The sequence below is a fragment of the Pristiophorus japonicus genome, chromosome 16 (genome assembly GCF_044704955.1).
Source record: "Pristiophorus japonicus isolate sPriJap1 chromosome 16, sPriJap1.hap1, whole genome shotgun sequence".
Taxonomy (NCBI): domain Eukaryota; kingdom Metazoa; phylum Chordata; class Chondrichthyes; family Pristiophoridae; genus Pristiophorus; species Pristiophorus japonicus.
The window spans coordinates 22,362,310-22,381,772 of NC_091992.1; the positions used below are offsets into that span (position 1 = coordinate 22,362,310).

The 19,463-nt window shown below is 42.8% G+C and overlaps 1 protein-coding gene across 1 annotated transcript in view; it reads right to left on the reverse strand.

Annotated features, from left to right (window-relative positions):
• Nucleotides 1-19,463, reverse strand: part of blmh (bleomycin hydrolase) — a 100,203-nt gene that overhangs the window by 47,078 nt on the left and 33,662 nt on the right. Inside the window, exons 7-8 of the mRNA XM_070858084.1 lie at nt 2,003-2,158; nt 1,036-1,194 (exon numbers count right to left, since the gene is read on the reverse strand). Of these exons, the coding sequence (XP_070714185.1) occupies nt 1,036-1,194; nt 2,003-2,158 (315 nt within the window). The remainder of the gene's footprint in view (nt 1-1,035; nt 1,195-2,002; nt 2,159-19,463) is intronic.

The window sequence follows — 19,463 nt, forward strand, 5'->3', positions numbered from 1 at the left end:
GAGTTGCAGGAAAGATAGACTTAGTAAAGCTTGTCGGAGAAGAAGCAGAGGACTTAAAAAGTGCTCTTTGTGGGGCCAAGAGCAATGTTCCCACTAATTTTTGGGTGGGGCGTGCGGCCCCTTTAAAGGGGCTGCGAGGCCCATTCACATTATCGTGCGGATGCGGTTTGTTTTACATTATAAAGCCACTGAGCGGCCTGTGCGGGTCCTTTAGATCACTGCACGGCCACTCAGCTTAACGAGAACATTGGCCTCAGGGCCTCGCACTTCTGCAGGCTCCTTCCACTTTTCCACCCACCAAATCGTGATAAATTCCCCATCCCCGGTAAAAAAAAAAGACAGGTCTCCTTTTATTGCACCACTCTCAGTAAACCATTTGCAACGTGTACACCAGAACCATCAGTTCAAGTTTCAGAAAAATCCGATTTTTGGATGTCGGTTTATCCTTTAAAACAAGCATCAGCGACTCATTTGTGCTATAAACCTGCATGGGTTAGCAAACACTTCTACAATCTAACTGCAGTGCAAAATGGGACATTGTTGCAGTATCAACTTGGATATAAAATAATCTTTAATTTTTGTTTGTTTGAACTCCTCCTCCTCACCTCAAGTCTGACTTGTACACTTATCGCAGCCGAGCGGACAGGCTGAAGACCTGCACCCAGAGGAGGCCCACCTTATAGAAAGTCACAACAAGAGTTGCAAGAGTAGCCCAATGAGTCCACTCCTCCGATGATACATTTCTTCCCCCTCCGGGTGGCACGGGGCGGAAACACAAAGTCCCAGCTCTCTACTCAAGGCCTCTTCAGAACTGAAAGATAATTAGCGCGATGGACATCTGAGGCACATTGGTCGGGATTTCCTCTCATAATAACAACATTTCCTTATAACCAATATTAAGAAGCAAATTCAGACTTTGGCTGCCAGCTGTCTGCTCCCATAGATTTACACGCAAGTGGGTGGCACTGTACTTCGGCGAATGCATGAAGTTCATTACAAGCTGTAATTAAATGGTAAATTTTAGAATATGCAAACCTCTCCATCCTTGATGGAAGCAGCGGCCATTTGCTTTAACATGTCAATTGGCTGGTTGATGTATAAAGTCTTCCTCGCGTTGCACATGTTATTCAGGAAATCCACGGTGTAGAGCTTTCCATAGGGATTGAAGGATCTGGGATCATTAACTAGGCACACCTACAAAACAAGCATCAAAAATCCATCTTCAGTATGGTGGTCAGTACTGGAGAAATATTTTGCCACCAAAATCAATCAAGTCTTGTAAATTAAGCACAGCAACTATCTCAATCATAAGAGATTGTTCCTCTTTGATGGCAAACTGTGTCTTCGAGTTAGTTTATTTATGCCTGGTGCCATTAACATCATTAAACTATATGTTTTAGGATAACATTAGTCAACACCATAAGCCATTATAAAAATCTGTCACTAGATGCTTTTCAGCCTTTTCGGGCATTGCTTTACATTATTGTGCTTGCAGTCAGACTTACAGTGCACTGAATTCTACAACTGAAAACACATCATGAGAACATAGCAATGTACAGGCTAGGAAAAGACCATTATGGTCCATTTGACCAGATCCAAAGGCTCAGAAACTGCCATTCTATATCTCTGTTACTCCTCAATCTGTTATTTTTTGAAAATGGAAAATCAATACATGTTAAAATGATTTTGCTTCTGGTCATATCCACTACAGAAAAAGAAATGTTAAGTATATGAGGAAGAAAAGAATAGAAGGATATTCTGATAGAGATGGATGAAGTAAGATGGGAGGAGACTCATGTTGAGCATAAACAAGTGTAGACCAGTTGGGCCGAATGGCCTGTTTCTGTGCTGTAAATTCTATGTAATACAGAACATCAGCTCTGATCGGTCAAAAATGGAGTTGGTATAAAAGTGTCACTGACAGGAGAAGATATTGCAAAAGTAAAGCCATTAACATTAAGGATGTCACTTCTAGGCAACAACTCCACAGTTCCTCTCTTACCTTGTCTTGCATGTTGAAAAGTGGCTTCACATGTTCTATGTAAAACTGAAGGGGTGTAAGTGGCCCAATCTTGTGGTACTTCTTCTCTTTGTCTCTGAATTCCCAGGTAAAAGTTTCAGGAGGGGTGCCCAGACAGATGTTAACTATTCTGAAGACCTATAAGGGACAGTAAATACCCACTTCAAATGGCAGATAATGGAACTATTGACTCGGAAGCAACTATTAAAACAGGAGGAAGATATTTTTATCCTGGTAGGAAATTCTGCAACTACCAAAATGGATGAAGCAAGATTACAAATCGTGCAAGGCTCCAATGCAAAGAAGGCTGCTTAAATCTCCAAAGCACTACCAAACATCGGAAATATTTTAAGTTGCTCCCATTGTGTGATCTTCTGTGGATGCGCTGCGTCACAATTTCTTTGATCTTTTTATATAGTCAGCAGTGTATATACTGTTCCGTTATCGTCCACGGATCAAAATTCTGGCATTCCCTATCTATCATGGGAATGCTGTCAGTCAGCAATGCAGTGGCTCAATGAGAAGTTCCGCCATCACCACCTTCTCAAGGCAAGTAAAGATGGATGATGAATGCAGTTTAACCTGCTTCACCCACAACCAGAGGGAGCAAAAATCAAAAAACAATTGGAACGGGAGTGCAGCAATTATTATTTTTTTTAAATCATAATGCTTTCTTTATTAGAAACTACATACTGTGAAAAATGAAATAGGTCAATCTCACAATTCCATTTTGGGTGTTTATAGGTTACAACTGTTTTGAAGTGTTATCATCATCATAGGCAGTCCCTCGAAATCGAGGAAGACTTGCTTCCATTCCAAAAGCGAGTTCTCAGGTGACTGAACAGTCCAATTCGGGAATTACAGTCTCTGTCACAGATGGGACAGACAGTGGTTGGAGGAAAGGGAGGGTGGGACTGGTTTGCCGCACGCTCCTTCCGCTGCCTGCGCTTGGTTTCTGCATGCTCTCGGCGATGAGACTCGAGGTGCTCAGCGCCCTCCCGGATGCTCTTCCTTCACTTAGGGCAGTCTTTGGCCAGGGACTCCCAGGTGTCGGTGGGGATGTTGCACTTTATCATTAAGGCGGCTTTGAGGGTGTCCTTGAAACGTTTCCTCTGCCCACCTGGAGCTCGCTTGCTGTGTAGGAGTTCCGAGTAAAGCGCTTGCTTTAGTGTTAACAGTGATGCTGGGGGTCCCACACTGATGCATTCGATTCTCTACAGCAGCACTAGGTGATAATTTGCACATAGGTGATTGTGCAGAGGTCATTTGAATTTATGATTCTGGCTGCATACCCTTCCAATGTTGGGGTAGGACCTGTACCTACCAGTAAAGTGAAAATTGCATAGTATGGGTAGGCTCCCGGCTGGAACAACTTCTGACCCACTCCCCTCTCCACTGCCTGCCTGCCTGTCCAGTGCTGGCAACGGAAGCCTCTTTTGTCTAGCAGTGTTCCACATCTGGAACAAAACCACCCACAAGATGATTCACTGTGCTTGCTTAGTTATATTCCAGAACTGCCTCAGAGAGCTGTTTTGCAATAATGGGTATTATACCTCTAGGCTATGAAAAGAAAGTATAGTTTAAATAACTTAAAAATTGAAAGTATTATCCATATGGTTCAGCCAGTGTTTTTCAACTAGTGAGAGGTTTAAAAATGAATTTGAGAATGAGAATTGTACCAGCAAATACATTTTTGGAAAGCGAGTGGAATTGAAATAATGCTGGCACAGGAAACGGCAATAACTGCAAAGTTAGTTAGCATACAAGACACAAAACATTACTGAATCAACACACCCGTACAAAAAAAGAATTCCATTTTTTTTCTCCCCGATAATTTTTAGAACATACCACAGTACACCGCTGCGGGAGAGTGCACTTTCAGTAAACTGGACCAACTGCATCAGGCAACTTGATGTCTGCTAACATCCTACAATTATATTTGATTACCCTCCATCAACCTCAGTCTCTATTGGTTTCTTTCACTAACCCAACAGCAGAGGTCCCTGGCTTTGACCTCCCTGGAAGACAGTGGGCAGCACAACACTGAGTCCGCACAGGGCACGGACAATGCTGCCGCCTGCTCCCCAAGTGGAAGATGAAGGACGACCCGAAGTGCCACTGTGGCCATGAGTCTCAGACCACGGAACACATCACCTCAACCTGCCCAATAAGGCCTGTTGCGGGAGGCACCTCATTTCTCCACTTGGCATCTCAGGAGACCATCCAACGGATAGCCAAACTATACATCCCATTATAGGCTTTTCCCATCATACGAAACAACAACTAACCCAGCTCAGCAGACACACTGAAAACAGAAGCATCTCCTTTTTAAAACACACAGTTCTAAAAGAAATACAAGCATTTACACGGTCATCGCAGAAAAAAAAACATGCATTTATATAGCACCTTTCACATCTTTGGGCTGTCCCAAAGCCCTTCATATCAAATTAAGTACTTTTAAAGCGTAATCCTGTTGTAACATAAGGAAGCACCGCGGTACACAGTAAAGACCCACAAATGATTATGACTTTTTAAAAATGATTTTCCCTATTTTGGAGCTAGTCTCAGAATACAAAAAAGACTTGCATTTATATAGTGACTTTCACGACCACTGGACTTTACAGCCAATGAGGTACTTTTGAAGTGTAGTCACTGTTGTAATGTGGGAAACACGGCAGCCAATTTGTGCACAGCAAGCTCCTGCAAACAGCAATGGTGATAATGACCAGATAATCTGTTTTTGTTATTTTTGATTGAGGGATAAATATTGGCCAGGACACTGGGGATAACTCCCCTGCTCTTCTTTGAAATAGCGGCATGGGATATTTTACGTCCACCTGAAAGAGCAGACAGGGCCTCGGTTTAATGTCTCATCCGAAAGATGGCATCTCTGACAGTGCAGTGCTCCCTCAGCACTGCACTAGAGTGTCAGCCTAGATTTTTGTTATCCTATACGACCGTAACTTTTCAATAGTGTCAACATTTTCAATAGCCTCAGCTATTTCCCATAAACTGCCCCATATAGCTTGGGTGATTCGATCTCAGGAATGGAAAATAAATCTATAGTAGATCAGTTTTCTCAAGTACATTTGGAACAAAGCGAAGAGTATTTAAGTAAAATTATATTCTTAGTATTTCTATTCTAATCTCCTGAGATAGGTCTAATTATAGAAAAATGATCTTTAACATTTTAAGACTGAGAAGGAGTAGACAGTTCTTTGCCATGTCTTTAACCTTTTTGTATGGGGAATTGCTTTACGGTGAGGTTGCTTTACGGTATCAGGCTTCAAAAGCAGCCCACTAGGGATTCCACAAGTCATAGCAAACTGCAGGTAATAAAAATAATCCCCTTACAGGAAGTTGCAATTAACAATAATCATCTAATGCACTTGAACTGCAGTCTTGGCATATAGCTGGAATACTTTACATTACAGAGGGGGGCAGATTCTTGCAAATTCATGGAACTGCAATAGTATCATCTTCCTGCAGCTTAGGTGGGCCAAACCATCTGAGGCTCCACAGTACTGGGCAGGGCCTCACACACAGCAACTGACTTACCAGAAAATTGTGGGTGCTTTAACATTGAAGAGAAACTTTGTGGGCAATGCACCAGTGACTATCCGATTAGTCACCCGCTGCATGCGAGGGGCCCTGTAGGTTGTGCGCATCTTTGGAAAGTTCCACCCCAGTCTCGAATAACTCAAGGCCTTCCCAGGAGTGCAAGAAAAGCACTCCCTTGTCCCAAAGCATACCACGTTAAGCTGATATTACAGGCATTTAAGTGTACATCTGGTCCAATGTTGGACCCGTGATCTTCAGCTGGTTTGAACTAGGAATCTTCCACTTGAGATTTGTGTGAAGGGGGTGGGAAAATATTTGGGACAAGGATTAATTATATCCAAAAAAAATTATGAGGGCTTATGATGCAATTGCCCTACAGAGGTCCTGGGAAATATTTTCTTCTTAAAATATTTTGTCCAGTGATACATCACAAGTCATTGAGGCATTTTCCACAGTTCTCGGGTGTTTGAGCAACTCTGTTGGAATAATAATCCAAGCAAGTCAATGATCTGCATTTTCCTTTTGCAGCTTGAAATAAGATCATTTCTGGGCCTGATGATGCGGCTTTGACTTGTAGATTTACAAATGTTAAATTGTTTCATAAATGCTCAAAGCCAACACGGAGCATTTAGACCTCGGCTGCTCGTCATGTTCCATCTTTACCAGATGGACAAATTGTAGATGTACGCCTTTTAGTTGAAAGGTCATGGCCACTCACTCCAAAATCATGAAACATGGAGGAAAGTGCCAAACTCTGCCCATCACCAGAGCCTCAGAGTGACCCAAGTTTCTCCTTTCTTGCCTGCTGTAGGATTTGAAAACGGTTTCTCTTTTTTTTTTCCTCCTTGTTTCTACATTACGACAGTGACTACATTCCAAAAGTACTTCATTGGGTTGTAAAGCGTTTTGAGACAGCTGGTGATCGTAGAAGGCACTACATAAATGCAAGTCTTTTTTCTTGTAATAAAAGTTCGGCTATCACAACTTTTATTAATGAGACCCCTCTATTAAAACAAGCAGCTATCCTTGCCCAACTGATCATTCTTCACATGCTCACACCTCAACCCACTTGTGTTCTCACTGGATACTTATTCACATGCACTTTCCAGCAGCTGTCAACTGACAACGCGGGCTGAATGTTATTGCCTTGCACCTAGCCCAGAGGCAGTAAGTCGTAACCCTGCTTCACTCTGTTTGAGATTTGACCAAGGAGCCTTCCTTTGCGGAATGGCTCAATTCCACTCTGGGCCTGATGATTTGGCAGTGACCTGCAGTCATTCACTTACAACGAGGTCACCAATCATTCCTGTGAAGCCTGATGAGAATTGTCAGTTATCCCACCACTTGTGGAAAGGTAACTGCTTACACTGCTTCAAACTTTGATCTTGCGGTACAGTGGAATAAAAGCAGCAATTTCCTAGTGGCAATATCCAACGAACAGTGCCTCCTTGTTTGAATTACAGAAGAAGGAATGTGCTCCCTCTTAAGGGAAATGCTACAAGCCAAATGTGGTGTTTTTGTATCAAATGGCACAAAGTTGTTGAATAAGGAATGTGCTTGTTCTTGAAGTAAATGCCATTAGGTGACACCAGCCAAATATGCATTTCTGATATTCAAGGGCACCAAGCAATGTTTCTTTGAGCTCAATTTAAAAAAGTATCCTGTTACGCAATAAGGGAACATGAAGGATTTGAACTGATGCCCATTTCCAGTCACCACACTGAAATCTCATTTGGTTTTTTTATGCAATCATATCATATTTAACTACCGAGCATATTTTTAAAAATATTATTTGTTTATGGGATGTGGGCGTTACTGGCAATGCCAGCATTTATTGCCCATCCCCAATTGCTGGTGGTGGTGAGTCGCCTTCTTGATCCACTATAGAATTATTTTCCATTCCCAAGAATCACCCAATCTATATTGGGCAGTTTATGGGAAATAGCTGAGGGTATTGAAAATGTTGAATATATTGAAAATATTGAAAACTATTGAAAAGTTACTTTAGTATAGGATAGCAAATTCTTTCCATCTCCCCTGTATTCCAAGGCTGGCTCCAGAGTAGAGAAAATCATTCTTAAGTTCTCATTGTTTGTGGGCCCTTGCTGCATGCTACTGCATTTGCTTGTGCTTCAAAAGTACTTCATTGGCTATACTTTGGGATGTCCCGAGGACGTGAAAGGCGCTATATAAATGCAAGTTCTTTCTACGATGACAATGAAAATGCTCGTCTTTCTACAGAGCTACGTATTTAAAAAGGAGACGCTTCGGTTTTCAATGTGTCAGCTGAGTTGAGTTAGTAGTTATTGTATAATTGATTATTTCAAATCTCAGCTGCAAGAAAAAGGACATATTTAAACAGTACCTGTAAGAATTTAATGGGGTAGAAATTGGTCATCATTGTGCCAGTTTTCTGGATGGAAAAGGGAGCAAAAATGACCAATTTCACAGGACAATGCCCCGCGCTCTATGGATCCAACACAATATATGGTTGGGCCATTTGTTAGGTGTTCAGGTGAATTTTTTTTCAAAATTCCACATGGAGCCAGCAGGAGTGCTCCTGGCAGTACCATACCACAACACCAGCCTTCTCCCAGCACTTATCCCAAGGCTGCTGTTGGCAGGGCAAGTGGCACAGTGTTCGTTTTGAAGCCAGGCTCCGACAAATTTCCAGCCCAAGATGCACCAAGCCACCCACGGTAGGGGTCAGCTGAAAAAGATCCTTCAGCCCGTTTCACTCAATCCTTCCAAAGTACCATCTCGAGTCCAATGCCCCAACTTCAACCACTCACCCTAGCAACCTGTTCCAACTGTCGATTACATTCTGTGTAAATAAATAGTTTACGGTGGCTTTCCACATAGATACAGCTCCAGCAAGAATCATTTGATAAGAGTCAGGAGCAAGGACCCTGGCCGATTTAAATCCATTGTAAGTAGATCTGCAGAGGCCAATTGTCGCACCCTCATTATTGCCCCAGATGTGAATCGAGGGTCGATCCTGCGACCTGCCTGCTCTGTCTGGCTTAACTCCACACTGAGGGAGTCAATGGACTGCTTTCCAGCTGGTTTTACATGCAACTAAAATGAGTTTATCTTTGCCTTAAAATGAAAAATTACAACTGAATTTTACAGGGGGATTCGTATTGCGCTAATATGTCTGGCAAAAAACAGTTCACCGTATTTGTAAGTAGAGGATACAATTGGCGGTATAATCACAGACCCAAGTCTCACTACATAAATTGGGCTTCGCGCCATTTTGTTGTAACCTGTGAAACTGGAGGTGCTGCCATGATGAGTAACCTTTTGCCATTCGGCAACCTGGCACAGGGACGGCACTTTGAAGGCGATTGCACGTCCAATGGCAAACGTATGGCACACCAAAAGCTTAAAAATAGGACTGAAGTTTGCACCGCAGTGGAGAGAGTATTTGCTGTTAGTTTATAACAGGTGGATTGAAAGACCACAGGTTTACTTTTAAGCCAACTGCACAGAAAAGTTAAACGCTGGAGTACATAATGCAGTCAAAACAAGTCTGTGGAAATGCTTGAGAAGGAGGTATAATGGCTACCTGTACTGTGTCTAGTTATCAATCAGTGCCCCTGCACGATATCTTCGCAGGTTTAAAAAGCATCCAGTGTGCAATCTGCTTTCCCGTTCATGTTTGAGTGCACAGCCAGAGACATGAAACAACTAATGTCTTGTTAATGCCATCCTAAACCTTGTTTTGACAAATGGCATCAACCTATTTAGAAAAGTACACAGTAGTTAAACTATTCCAGAGGGTATTCTGGTATCAATTAATGTCGTTTCCAATACAGCCATGAGATCACTGATCCCACTCATTTTTCACCCACGCAAATATGGACGCAAATTGTAATCGTTTTAATCCTCAAATATTCACCGCTTTCATTTTATTTATTACAAATCCAGGGAGATCCAATTGTACGCGAGATTAAAAATTCAATTTTGGCTCTACAAGGAAAACATCGACTACGAAATGACAAAGGCTATAAAAGTGGATATACAACAGATCATTCAGATCCAAGGCATCGTCACTGGCTTTAATCTTATAAACTCTTTCCATTTTTGAGACGATGGCGGACGAAGGCTCCAATTCACACGAGCTCACAGGTGGGTGAGCTGCCCCAATGGCCCTAGTCAATAACTGCAGTTTAGTGGTGAACTGAGCTACACAAACTAGGAAGGTCAGAATGCGAACTGTGGTTTACAACAACAACAACACAGAAAATGCCAGAAACACTCGGCAGGTCAGCAGCTGTGAAGAGAACAGACCAGTTATTATAATATTAAAACAGAACATGTTGGAAATACTCAGCAGGTCAGGCAGCATCTGTGGAGAGAGAAAAACACAGTTAACGTTTCAGGTTGATGTCCCTTCGTCAGAACTGGAAAAAGTTAGAGATGCAACAGGTTTTTAAGCAAGTGTAGGGGCAGGGAAAGGGGGAGGGGAGGAGAGAACAAAAGGGAAGGCCTGTGATAGGGTGGAAGGCAGGAGAGATTAAAAGACAAAAAAGTGATGATGATGGTCCAAAGCAAAAGATGAGTCTAGATAGGGTGTAAATGGAAAAATCAACAGCTGCCTTGGGAAAGAAAAACTGAAAAACATAATAAAATAAAACAAGATCAGTTATTAGGTCGGATGCAGAATCCTTCTTTGAAATCCAGAGTTTGTGTCGAGCGAGCTGATCGTGCCCTGAGTGACGCTACGAATGGCCTGAATGTTGTGATTGGGGCGAGGGTGTGTGAGGAAATGCAGCCTGCTTTCCTGCTCCTGGTTGGTATCCAGTGACTGCTGTATGTGAATGGGCATTGGATGAGGGGAGGAATCGGGCTCAGTGGTCATACATCCTCAAAGCTGAACAACTTGCCCAGATTCAAATATAAACAAAGAATAGAAACTTGAACGGGGTGCCAAAGCATCCAAGGAATTTTAACCCCAACATGAACTGGGGTGGCGGGTTAAAAAATAAAATGGGAATTTAACAAAAAACTACTCATTGGTAGAAAATGTTTAAATAATTAGGCATTAAAGACAGACAGACTTGGATTTATATAGCGCCTTTCATGACAACTGGGCGTCTCAAAGCGCTTTACAGCCAATGAAGTACTTTTGAAGTGTAGTCACTGTTGTAATGTAGGAAACGCGGCAGCAAGCTCCCACAAACAGCAATATGATAATGACCAGATAATCTGTTTGTGTTATGTTGATTGAGGGATAAATATTGGCCAGGAGACAGAGGAGAACTCCCCTGTTTTTCTTCAAAATAATGCCATGGGACATTTTATGTCCACTTTAGAGCGGAAACGTAGCCTCGGTTTAATGTCTCATCCAAAAGATGGCACCTCTGACAGTGCAGCACTCCCTCAGCACTGCACTGGAGTGTCAGCCTAAAATTTTTTTTGTGCTCAGGTACCTGGCAGATTTTATAATCTAACCATGTCAAAACAGATGAATACAGAGTTGCATTATTAGGTTGGTGCTGCCAAGCAGTGAGCAACTCAACAGGTAATATCTCGGCTGTTCCATGTCAAGTGCTTCGAGTACAGCTGCCGAATATATTATGAATTATTTTCTTCCTTCTCCCCGTGCTGCTAAAGATGAAGCATAATAACGGTTCAAACGTACAGTGGACATGCACTGATAGAGCTTTTTCTTATGAAGTCTGCAATGCAGTCACTGCTATTTGTGAAAACGGTCATATAATAGATGTACTCAGTAGAAGCCATGCTATTGTACATCTTTATTCGTGAAGGGATTTTGAAGGTTGGCAGAATATACCTACACTTTTCAACTGATATAAACACTCAAGTTTAAAAAGAAAAATTTTCAAAAATGGAGAGTAGGCAGTTCTTGAGTACCAAATAGAAGAGCTGTTATTTTATTCTTAATGGACTTGTCCTTAATTTTTTTTTTTTAAACAAAAAAAATTGCACTATAATTCTCATCAAATTATTAGGAGTGCATAATTGAAAGTTTATAAAACAAGAATCAGTACAAAAATTCTGGTATACATACATGTTGGACAAATGTTCTCCAGAGGTGAGCTAATTTCAATTAACAAACTATCAAGTTTCAGTTTCATGTCCAAGTACGCATCAGTATCCATGAATAAAGTTCACATTCGTCTGACCATTTAAACAAGTCTAGCATAAGCTGCCAGGGTCAAGCGTGCAACAGAAATGGTTAAGAATATTTAGCACTGTTGTGTGAAGCTTATGAGCCACTTACAAACAGTGGTTTAAACTTGGGGAAATCATTCCAATACCAGTACATTGTAGAGGGACTAAACGATTGCTGATGCACAACAGCGACTACACTTCAAAAATACTTTATTGGCTGTGAAGAGCTTGAGGAGGTGAAAGGTGCTATATAAATTCAAGTCTTTTTCAAAGTAAAACAATCCTAACTGATTAGTCATGTCCTATTAAAAAGGAAATGTTAACTAAATATGCTATCCTAGTTGCACGAAAATGCATTTAAATATGGTCAAAATTACATTGCATACCATTTGCAAATAGCTTACAAAAAAGGCAATTTTTCTCTCCGCCTCTTGTACGAGATGTTGACTGGGTACCCTAACAAGTGCCCATTTTCCATGCAAATTGTGACAGGGAGCATTCTATCACAATGGGCATCACGGCCAAGACCGATTCTGTTTTCACTCCATATCTGCACACTTCCAGCAAGGGTCAATCCACTCCTCAACCAAAACAAGAGAGGCCAAGTGTAGCACGCCAACATCATCTGACTGAAACCTGCTGACTCGGCACAGACCAGGGATAAATCCTGTTCATTTCCTGGCCTGGACATTTCAGTTACTCATTGCATAAACTGGGGCGCTCAGATTCATCTTCTGATCATGAAAGCAATAGGACTGTTTGCATCAAATGTCAACATTTACTGTCAGTTCAGTTGTGCAAACATAGAAAAAAAAATGGAACGAATGCACGTCTTCATTCAGTATTGTATTACATAAAAAAACATCATGGAGCACGGAGTCTTTAGCGCAAAAAGGTTTGTGTCTGACTAGTACTGTACAGAGCAGCTGTGATCGGCCAAGTTACTGTAAATAGAGCAATATAATAAGAAAACCAATTAAAAGCTAAATCCTGCAGATGCTAGAAATCTGAAACAAAAAGTACAAGATGCTAGAAACCCAGAGTGTGTGTGAAAGAACAGACGAGTTTGTATTTCGAATAAGGACCCTTCTTCTAAACAGTTCTGAAAAAGGGACTGCATCCTAAACATTAACTCGTCTGTTCACTCCACAGATGCTGACTGGCTGAATGAGACCAGTTAGACTAAGCTACTTTAAAGTATACAAGGGTCGATTGTTATATTGAGTTTTATTTAACAGGCACATTTTTTAAGCAGAGAAAATAAATTTACCAACTACGGAAATCTGAAAAACAGACATAAAATGCTTGAAACAAAACAGTGCGTCAATCAGCAACTGCAAAAAGAAAAGCTAAATTAACAGTTTCCTACATTACAACAGTGACTACACTCCAAAAGTACTTAATTGGATGCACATTGCATTTGAAGAGCAACTGAGTGTGTTTAACTTTCTGACTAATCATTTTCTCAAGTGTAAATTGCTTGATCCATTTCCATACAAAATCACTTAAAAATGTAGAGCTTCCTGTCTCCAGTTTCTTAGACAATAAATAGGCATCTTATTGCAAGAATAATGTAAAATCAGAAACTCTATGGGGGCGAAATTGGCCCATGCTCCATTTGGGGCACACAACTTGAATTAAATGAATATTGAGCGCCGGGCGAGATGGGCCACTAAATGTCGCTGAATTGGGGTCTTTGTCTGAAAAGAATGTGCGGGGCGATATCGGAGGACATCACAACGTCCCTCTCCTTTTAAAGGGGAAGACTGCTGCGAACTCTGCCACCACTTTCCTGGTGCTCATTGGGCCACCAGGGAGGGTTTTGGCCGGGCCAGCGGCGAGGCACCCAAGAACATGTGCCGGCTGCCTGTTGGTGGCCCGGCCAAAGCAGCGGCCGCCATTTTCGGCCCGACTGCAAAGTTGAACGACAAAAAAGATGACGGACACGGCGCAAGGCCCTCCCCCCACGGGACTATAAAAAGGGTCAATTTTGGCCCCCATAACTCCGGTTAAATGGATCATCATGTAATTATAGTCTTTATACATGCACAAAAATAATTTTTCGCTTACCGATTTGGGGCCTCTTCCTCTACAAGGCGGAGCAATGCACGATGCGCAGCTCGCCCATTTGTACCCGAGTTTACAATCAGGGTCCAATGAGGACTCCGATTTGCATATCTAAACAGCCTTACACCCATTTCAGGCATGTGGACTGCTCCCCCATTTGCAGGTCCATCTGAATATTGCCTCACAGACAGACACTGGGCGTCAAGGGAGCAGCCAAGGAGCCCCCTGGCCCCGATTTTCAAGTGCCGTTTTTTTCAGGCTGTTTTTGGCCACTCCTTCTTCTAATCTTCTCTCGTCTGACTCAGCAGCAGTTTTCTTCACACTTCTGTGAAACACTTGAGCATTTTTCTGTATTAAAGGCGTTACAGAAATGCCAGTTATTGTCGATCTAGGGAGCAGCGTGCAGCGGCCAGCCCATACTGTGATATGTGCGCGCGCTCGGTCAGTGCAGCAGACCTGGTCTCCAGTTAGTCTTGGGTAATCCTTGCCACTGGACCAAGACCTAGCTCGGTCAAGCCCGTGCGGTGGCTGGTGTGCAACAGCCATCACACGTTAGAAATCCACACACAGGCATCTTCTGCCCTTCAATATGCAATTCGGGACCTGGAATATTAGGTTCTTCATTGATACACCTGTGAACTCATCCCTTTTTGGCGTGTGAGCAAGTCTTCCTCAATTCGAGGGACCACCCAAGATGATGATGATCTATCAAAGCTATCCACTGATCATGATATCCTTATGTTGCTGGTATGCTCAAATAAGCTCTCTCTTTCTGCAGGTATCATACACCAAAAGGTGTTTTCTTACAGCCAAATAATGATTATTCTATCTAAAGTTAACCACATTTCTAAAATCTGGTCTGTTTTGTTGAATTTTGTGCTCAAGGTGATTGTCGTCGGTTCTGCAACGTTTTCCGACTTCAGCAACCAGTGGGGAATAAATTTCCCTCTAAATGTACCTCAGCCTCCAGCCCAGAGCAGCACCATCTACTGCACAGTAATTACTGGACAAAAAGAGAACACATCTAATTCGTCTTGTACCATACGGGTAGTCGCATGAAGCAACAATAATGGAGTTGTTGACTAATCTTTGTGATCAATCTCTATCGATTACTCTACACAAATCCATATAGGAGGCAAGGAAAACCCAGAGTGGTGGAAAGCTTTGGGAACCATGGGGCCATTCTGCACTTACCATGCGTCATGTCTCAAATTACTCATGTGCTGTATTCCAAAGTATTATTTCTTGTAAAAATTTAATTTGCATTTGAATTCATTATTATCTGCTTCCACCATCTCCCAAGGGAGCCTGTTCTATAGGTTTAGCACCCGTTCACAAAAGGAAAGTTTCCGCAGATTCATTTTGAATTTACCGCCCCCTTCAAACACAGGCTGTGTCCTCTGGATCTACTGTTCTAGGCAGAGTGAAACAGCTCATGATCTACATTATCTAGTCTCTTTATAATCCTAAAAACAGCGATCATATCACCTCTCAACCTTGGTTTTTCCAGTGGGAACACGCCCATATATAATCACTTCTCATAACCCAATCGCTCCATTCCCTTAAATCATTATAGTTGTCCTCTTCTGCATCCTTTCAATATCCTTGTTGTTCTGTGGCGACCAGTACGCGAAGTGTGGACGTACCACTGATTTATTAAGTGGCAGAACGATCTCACAATTTCAGCGTAACATTGACCTGTTAATACGTCCCAACATCAGATTTGCTTTACTCAGTACCACCAGGCATTGTTGTGATCGCTTCAACTTATTGTCAATCAAGTCCCCTATATCTCTTCCATTTTTCAAATCGATTATTTTCTTTCCATTTAAGCAATAGTCTCTTCCTGGATTTTTGTCCCCATGTGAAGCACTTTGCGTTTCCTGATATTGAATCCCATCTGCCACCTGTCTGCCCAAACCCCAAGTAAATTCAAATCCACCTGTAGCTTATCCTGTTCAGCGTTACAGTCTGCCATCTTCATTAGCTTTGGATCATCTGCAAGTTTAGCCACTGTGCTCATGACTCCTAGCCCCAGATCATTTATGATGATATTTGAGCGTCCGGCCACATATCCGCAGCATAACTAAAACTGCCTATTTCCACCTCCGTAACATCGCCCGCCTCCGCCCTTGCCTCAGCTCATCTGTTGCTGAAACCCTCATCCATGCCTTTGTTACCTCTAGACTTGACTACTGCAACGCACACCTGGCTGGCCTCCCACATTCTACCCTACGTAAATTTGTGGTCATCCAAAACTTGGCAGCCTGTGTCCCAACTCACACCAAGTCCCGTTCACCCATCACCACTGTGCTTGTTGACCTAAACTGGCTCATGGTTAAGCAACGCCTCAAAATTCTCATCCTTGTTTACAAATACCTCCATGGCCTCGCCCTTCTCTATTTTGGTCATCTCCTTCAGCCTCACAACCACACGAGAAGTCTGCATTCCTCAAATTCCGCCCTCGAGCATCCCGGATTATAACTGCTCAACCAGTGGTGGCTATGCCTTCAGCTGTCTGAGACCTAAGCTCTGAACTCCGTCCCTAAACCTCTCCGCCTCTCTATCCTCCTTTTAAGAGGCTCCTTAAAGCCTACCTCTTTGACCAAGCTTTTGGTCACCTGCGTTAATTTCTTCTTATATGGCTCGGTGTCAAATTTATCTGTTTTGTCTTATATCACCGCTGTGAAGCGCCTTGGGACGTTTTACTACGTTAAAGACGCTATATAAATAAAACTAGTTGTTGTTGTTGTTGTTGTTGTTATTATTAAACAAAGGAAGTCCCAAAACAGACTTCTGTGGACTCCACTGGTAACATCCTCCCAGGCAGATGCCAAATCCTGTATCACCACTCTCTGGATTCCATCAGTTTTTTTATTTTCAGTTCCAGCCTTTCCAAAGGAACTTTGTGTCAGCCAGTGGCTTGGTGGGTAGCACTCTCGCCTCGGAGTCAGAAGGTTGTGGGTTCAGGGACCCGAGCACAAAAATCTAAGCTGACGCTCCAGTGCAATGCTGAGGGAGCGCTGCACTGTCAGAGATGTCGTCTTTCAGATGAGCCGGCTGCTCTCTCAGGTGGACATAAAAGATCCTACGGCACTATTTCTTAAGAGCAGGGGAGTTATCCCCGGTGTTCTGGCCGATATTTATCCCTCAATCAACATATTGTCACATTGTTGTTTGTGGGAGCTTACTGGGCGCAAATTGGCTGCTGCGTTTCCCACATTAAAACAGTGATTACATTTCAAAAGTACTTGATTGGCTGTAAAGCGCTTTGGGACGTCCGATGGTCGTGAAAGGTGCTATATAAATGCAAGTCTTTCTTTTTGTAAGAAAAGCCTTCGCTGAAATCCAAGTACAGCACATCCACTGCTTTACCGTTATCACGCTCCTGGCATACCCTTAAAGAAAACGAGTAAATTAGATTGGCAAGACCTCTTGCATTGGCCCATTGCACCAGTGGACGTTATTCACTTTCCACTCCAGCCACCCAGTGGCCTCGAGGTGAAATTGGCAGCTTTATGCTGTAGCCCCAACTGTACTCACAACGGAATTGAAACAAACCAAATTCATTCGGCTTTGGGCTCTTACAATAAACAAAGAAGTTTTCATCCCATGCATCCCAGACTGGATTGTAAACCACATCCCCAGGATGAAAAGCAAGGGTGCAAACCCACTTTAAGACTATGTACAGAGTGCTCGAGTCCAAGAGTACATTCGGAAGGGCACAGGTGCCAGTGCTGGAACACAGCAGGAAGATGCAAGGGACACATAAGCACATAAAGTCCAGATGTTTTACTTCAAATGCCAATGACAGCTGCAGCACAGCTGTGCTTACCCAGTTCACTGTTCAAATGCTGAGCATGCAGCTCATCCGCAAATAGACCACAACCTGCGGGGTTTCATTGTCCCCCTTTACCAGGTTTAGTTTTTCACTCCGAACAATGGAAACATTCCCTTTCACCGCCATCTATTCAAAGCACCAGCCCGAATTAAACAGCCCCAACATGGTTACTGGAGACCATCTCAAATGGAATGGTCCATTAACCCCTAGAATCTAACCCCGACCACCAACAAATTGCTAGCAGCTTGGAGTAGCATTGCTGTAATACTTTCCTACTCGCAGTTATTTGCTAATTAAGCTATGCATGAAGTCTTCATGGAAAATAAGAAGTACAACAAAGGCTCTGAGTCAGAAGGTTGTGGGTTCAAGGCCCACTCCAGAGACTTGAGCACATAAATCTAAGCTGGCACTCCAGTGCAGTACTGAGGGAGTGCTGCACTGCCTTTCGGATGAGCCCCGTCTGTCCTCTCAAGTGGAGGTAAAAGATCCCATGGCACTATTCCAAGAGGGGCAGGGTAGACCTCTCAGTGTCCTATCCAATATTTATCGCTCTACCAAAACAAAATGGCTGCCACACTTCCTACAATAGTGGCTACACTTCAAAAAGTACTCATCAGTTTAAAGTGCTTTGGGCTGTCTTGAGGTCATTCAAGGCTCTATAGGGAAGTTCTTTCTCTACTTTATTTACCTCGCAGAAGATCACAATGGAAGGCATTCAAGGAGGAGGAGATCCAGAGGGTTCAGGCCCTTAAAGAAAAAGAGTGGGACTAACAAATCAAATCTAGAGCCCCCTGGATGTCTAGTGACATACAGGGTAGGCTAAAGAAAAAAAGGGAAGCTTATGACAGATACCAAAGGCTAAATACTGCAGAATCTCTAGAGGTGTATAGAAAGTCCAGGGGTGAAATTAAGAAAGCAAAAAGAGAGAGCATGAAAAATTCTTGGCAAGTAAAAATCAAGGAAATATATTAAGAGCAAGCGGATAACTAAAGAAAGGGTATTAGAGACCATGAGGGTAATGTGTGTGTGGAGGCAGAAGATGTTGGGAGGGTTCTTAATGAATACTTTGTGCCTGTTTGCACAAAAGAGAGGGGCGAGGCAGACACTACCATCAAGGAATGGGGGGGGGGGGGGGGAATATTAGATGAAATAAGCATAGAGAGAGAGAGAGAGAGAGAGAGAGAGAGAGAGAGAGAGAGAGAGAGAGAGAGAAAGAGAGAGAAAGAGAGAGAAAGAGAAAGAGAGGAGGTATTAAGGGATTTAGCAGCTTTGAAAGTGGATGTCCCCAGGCCCGGATGAAATGTATCTCAGGCTGTTAAGCGAAGCAAAAGAGGAAATAGCAGAGGCTTTGACTATCATTTTCCAATCCTCTCTGGCTTCAGGTGTGGTGCCAGAGGACTGGAGGACTGCTAATGTGGTACCTTTGTTTAAGAAGGGAGAAAGGAATAGACAGAGTAATTACAGGCCAGTCAGCCTAACCTCAGTAGTGGGAACATTATTGGAAAAAATCCAAGGTCAGGATATATCTACATTTATAAAGACAAGGATTAATCAGGGACAGTCAGCACAGATTTGTTAAGGGAAGGTCATGTCTGACTAACTTGATTGAATTTTGAGAGGAGGTAACCAGGAGGATCGATGAGGGCAGTGGGCATGATGTAGTGTATATGGATTTTAGCAAAACTTTTGATAAGGCCCCACATGGCAGACTGGTCACAAAAGTAAAAGCCCATGAGATCCAGGGCAAAGTGGCAAGTTGAATCCAAAATTGGTTCAGAGCAGGAAGTAAAGGGTGATGGTTGATGGGTGTTTTTGTGACTGGAAGGATGTTTC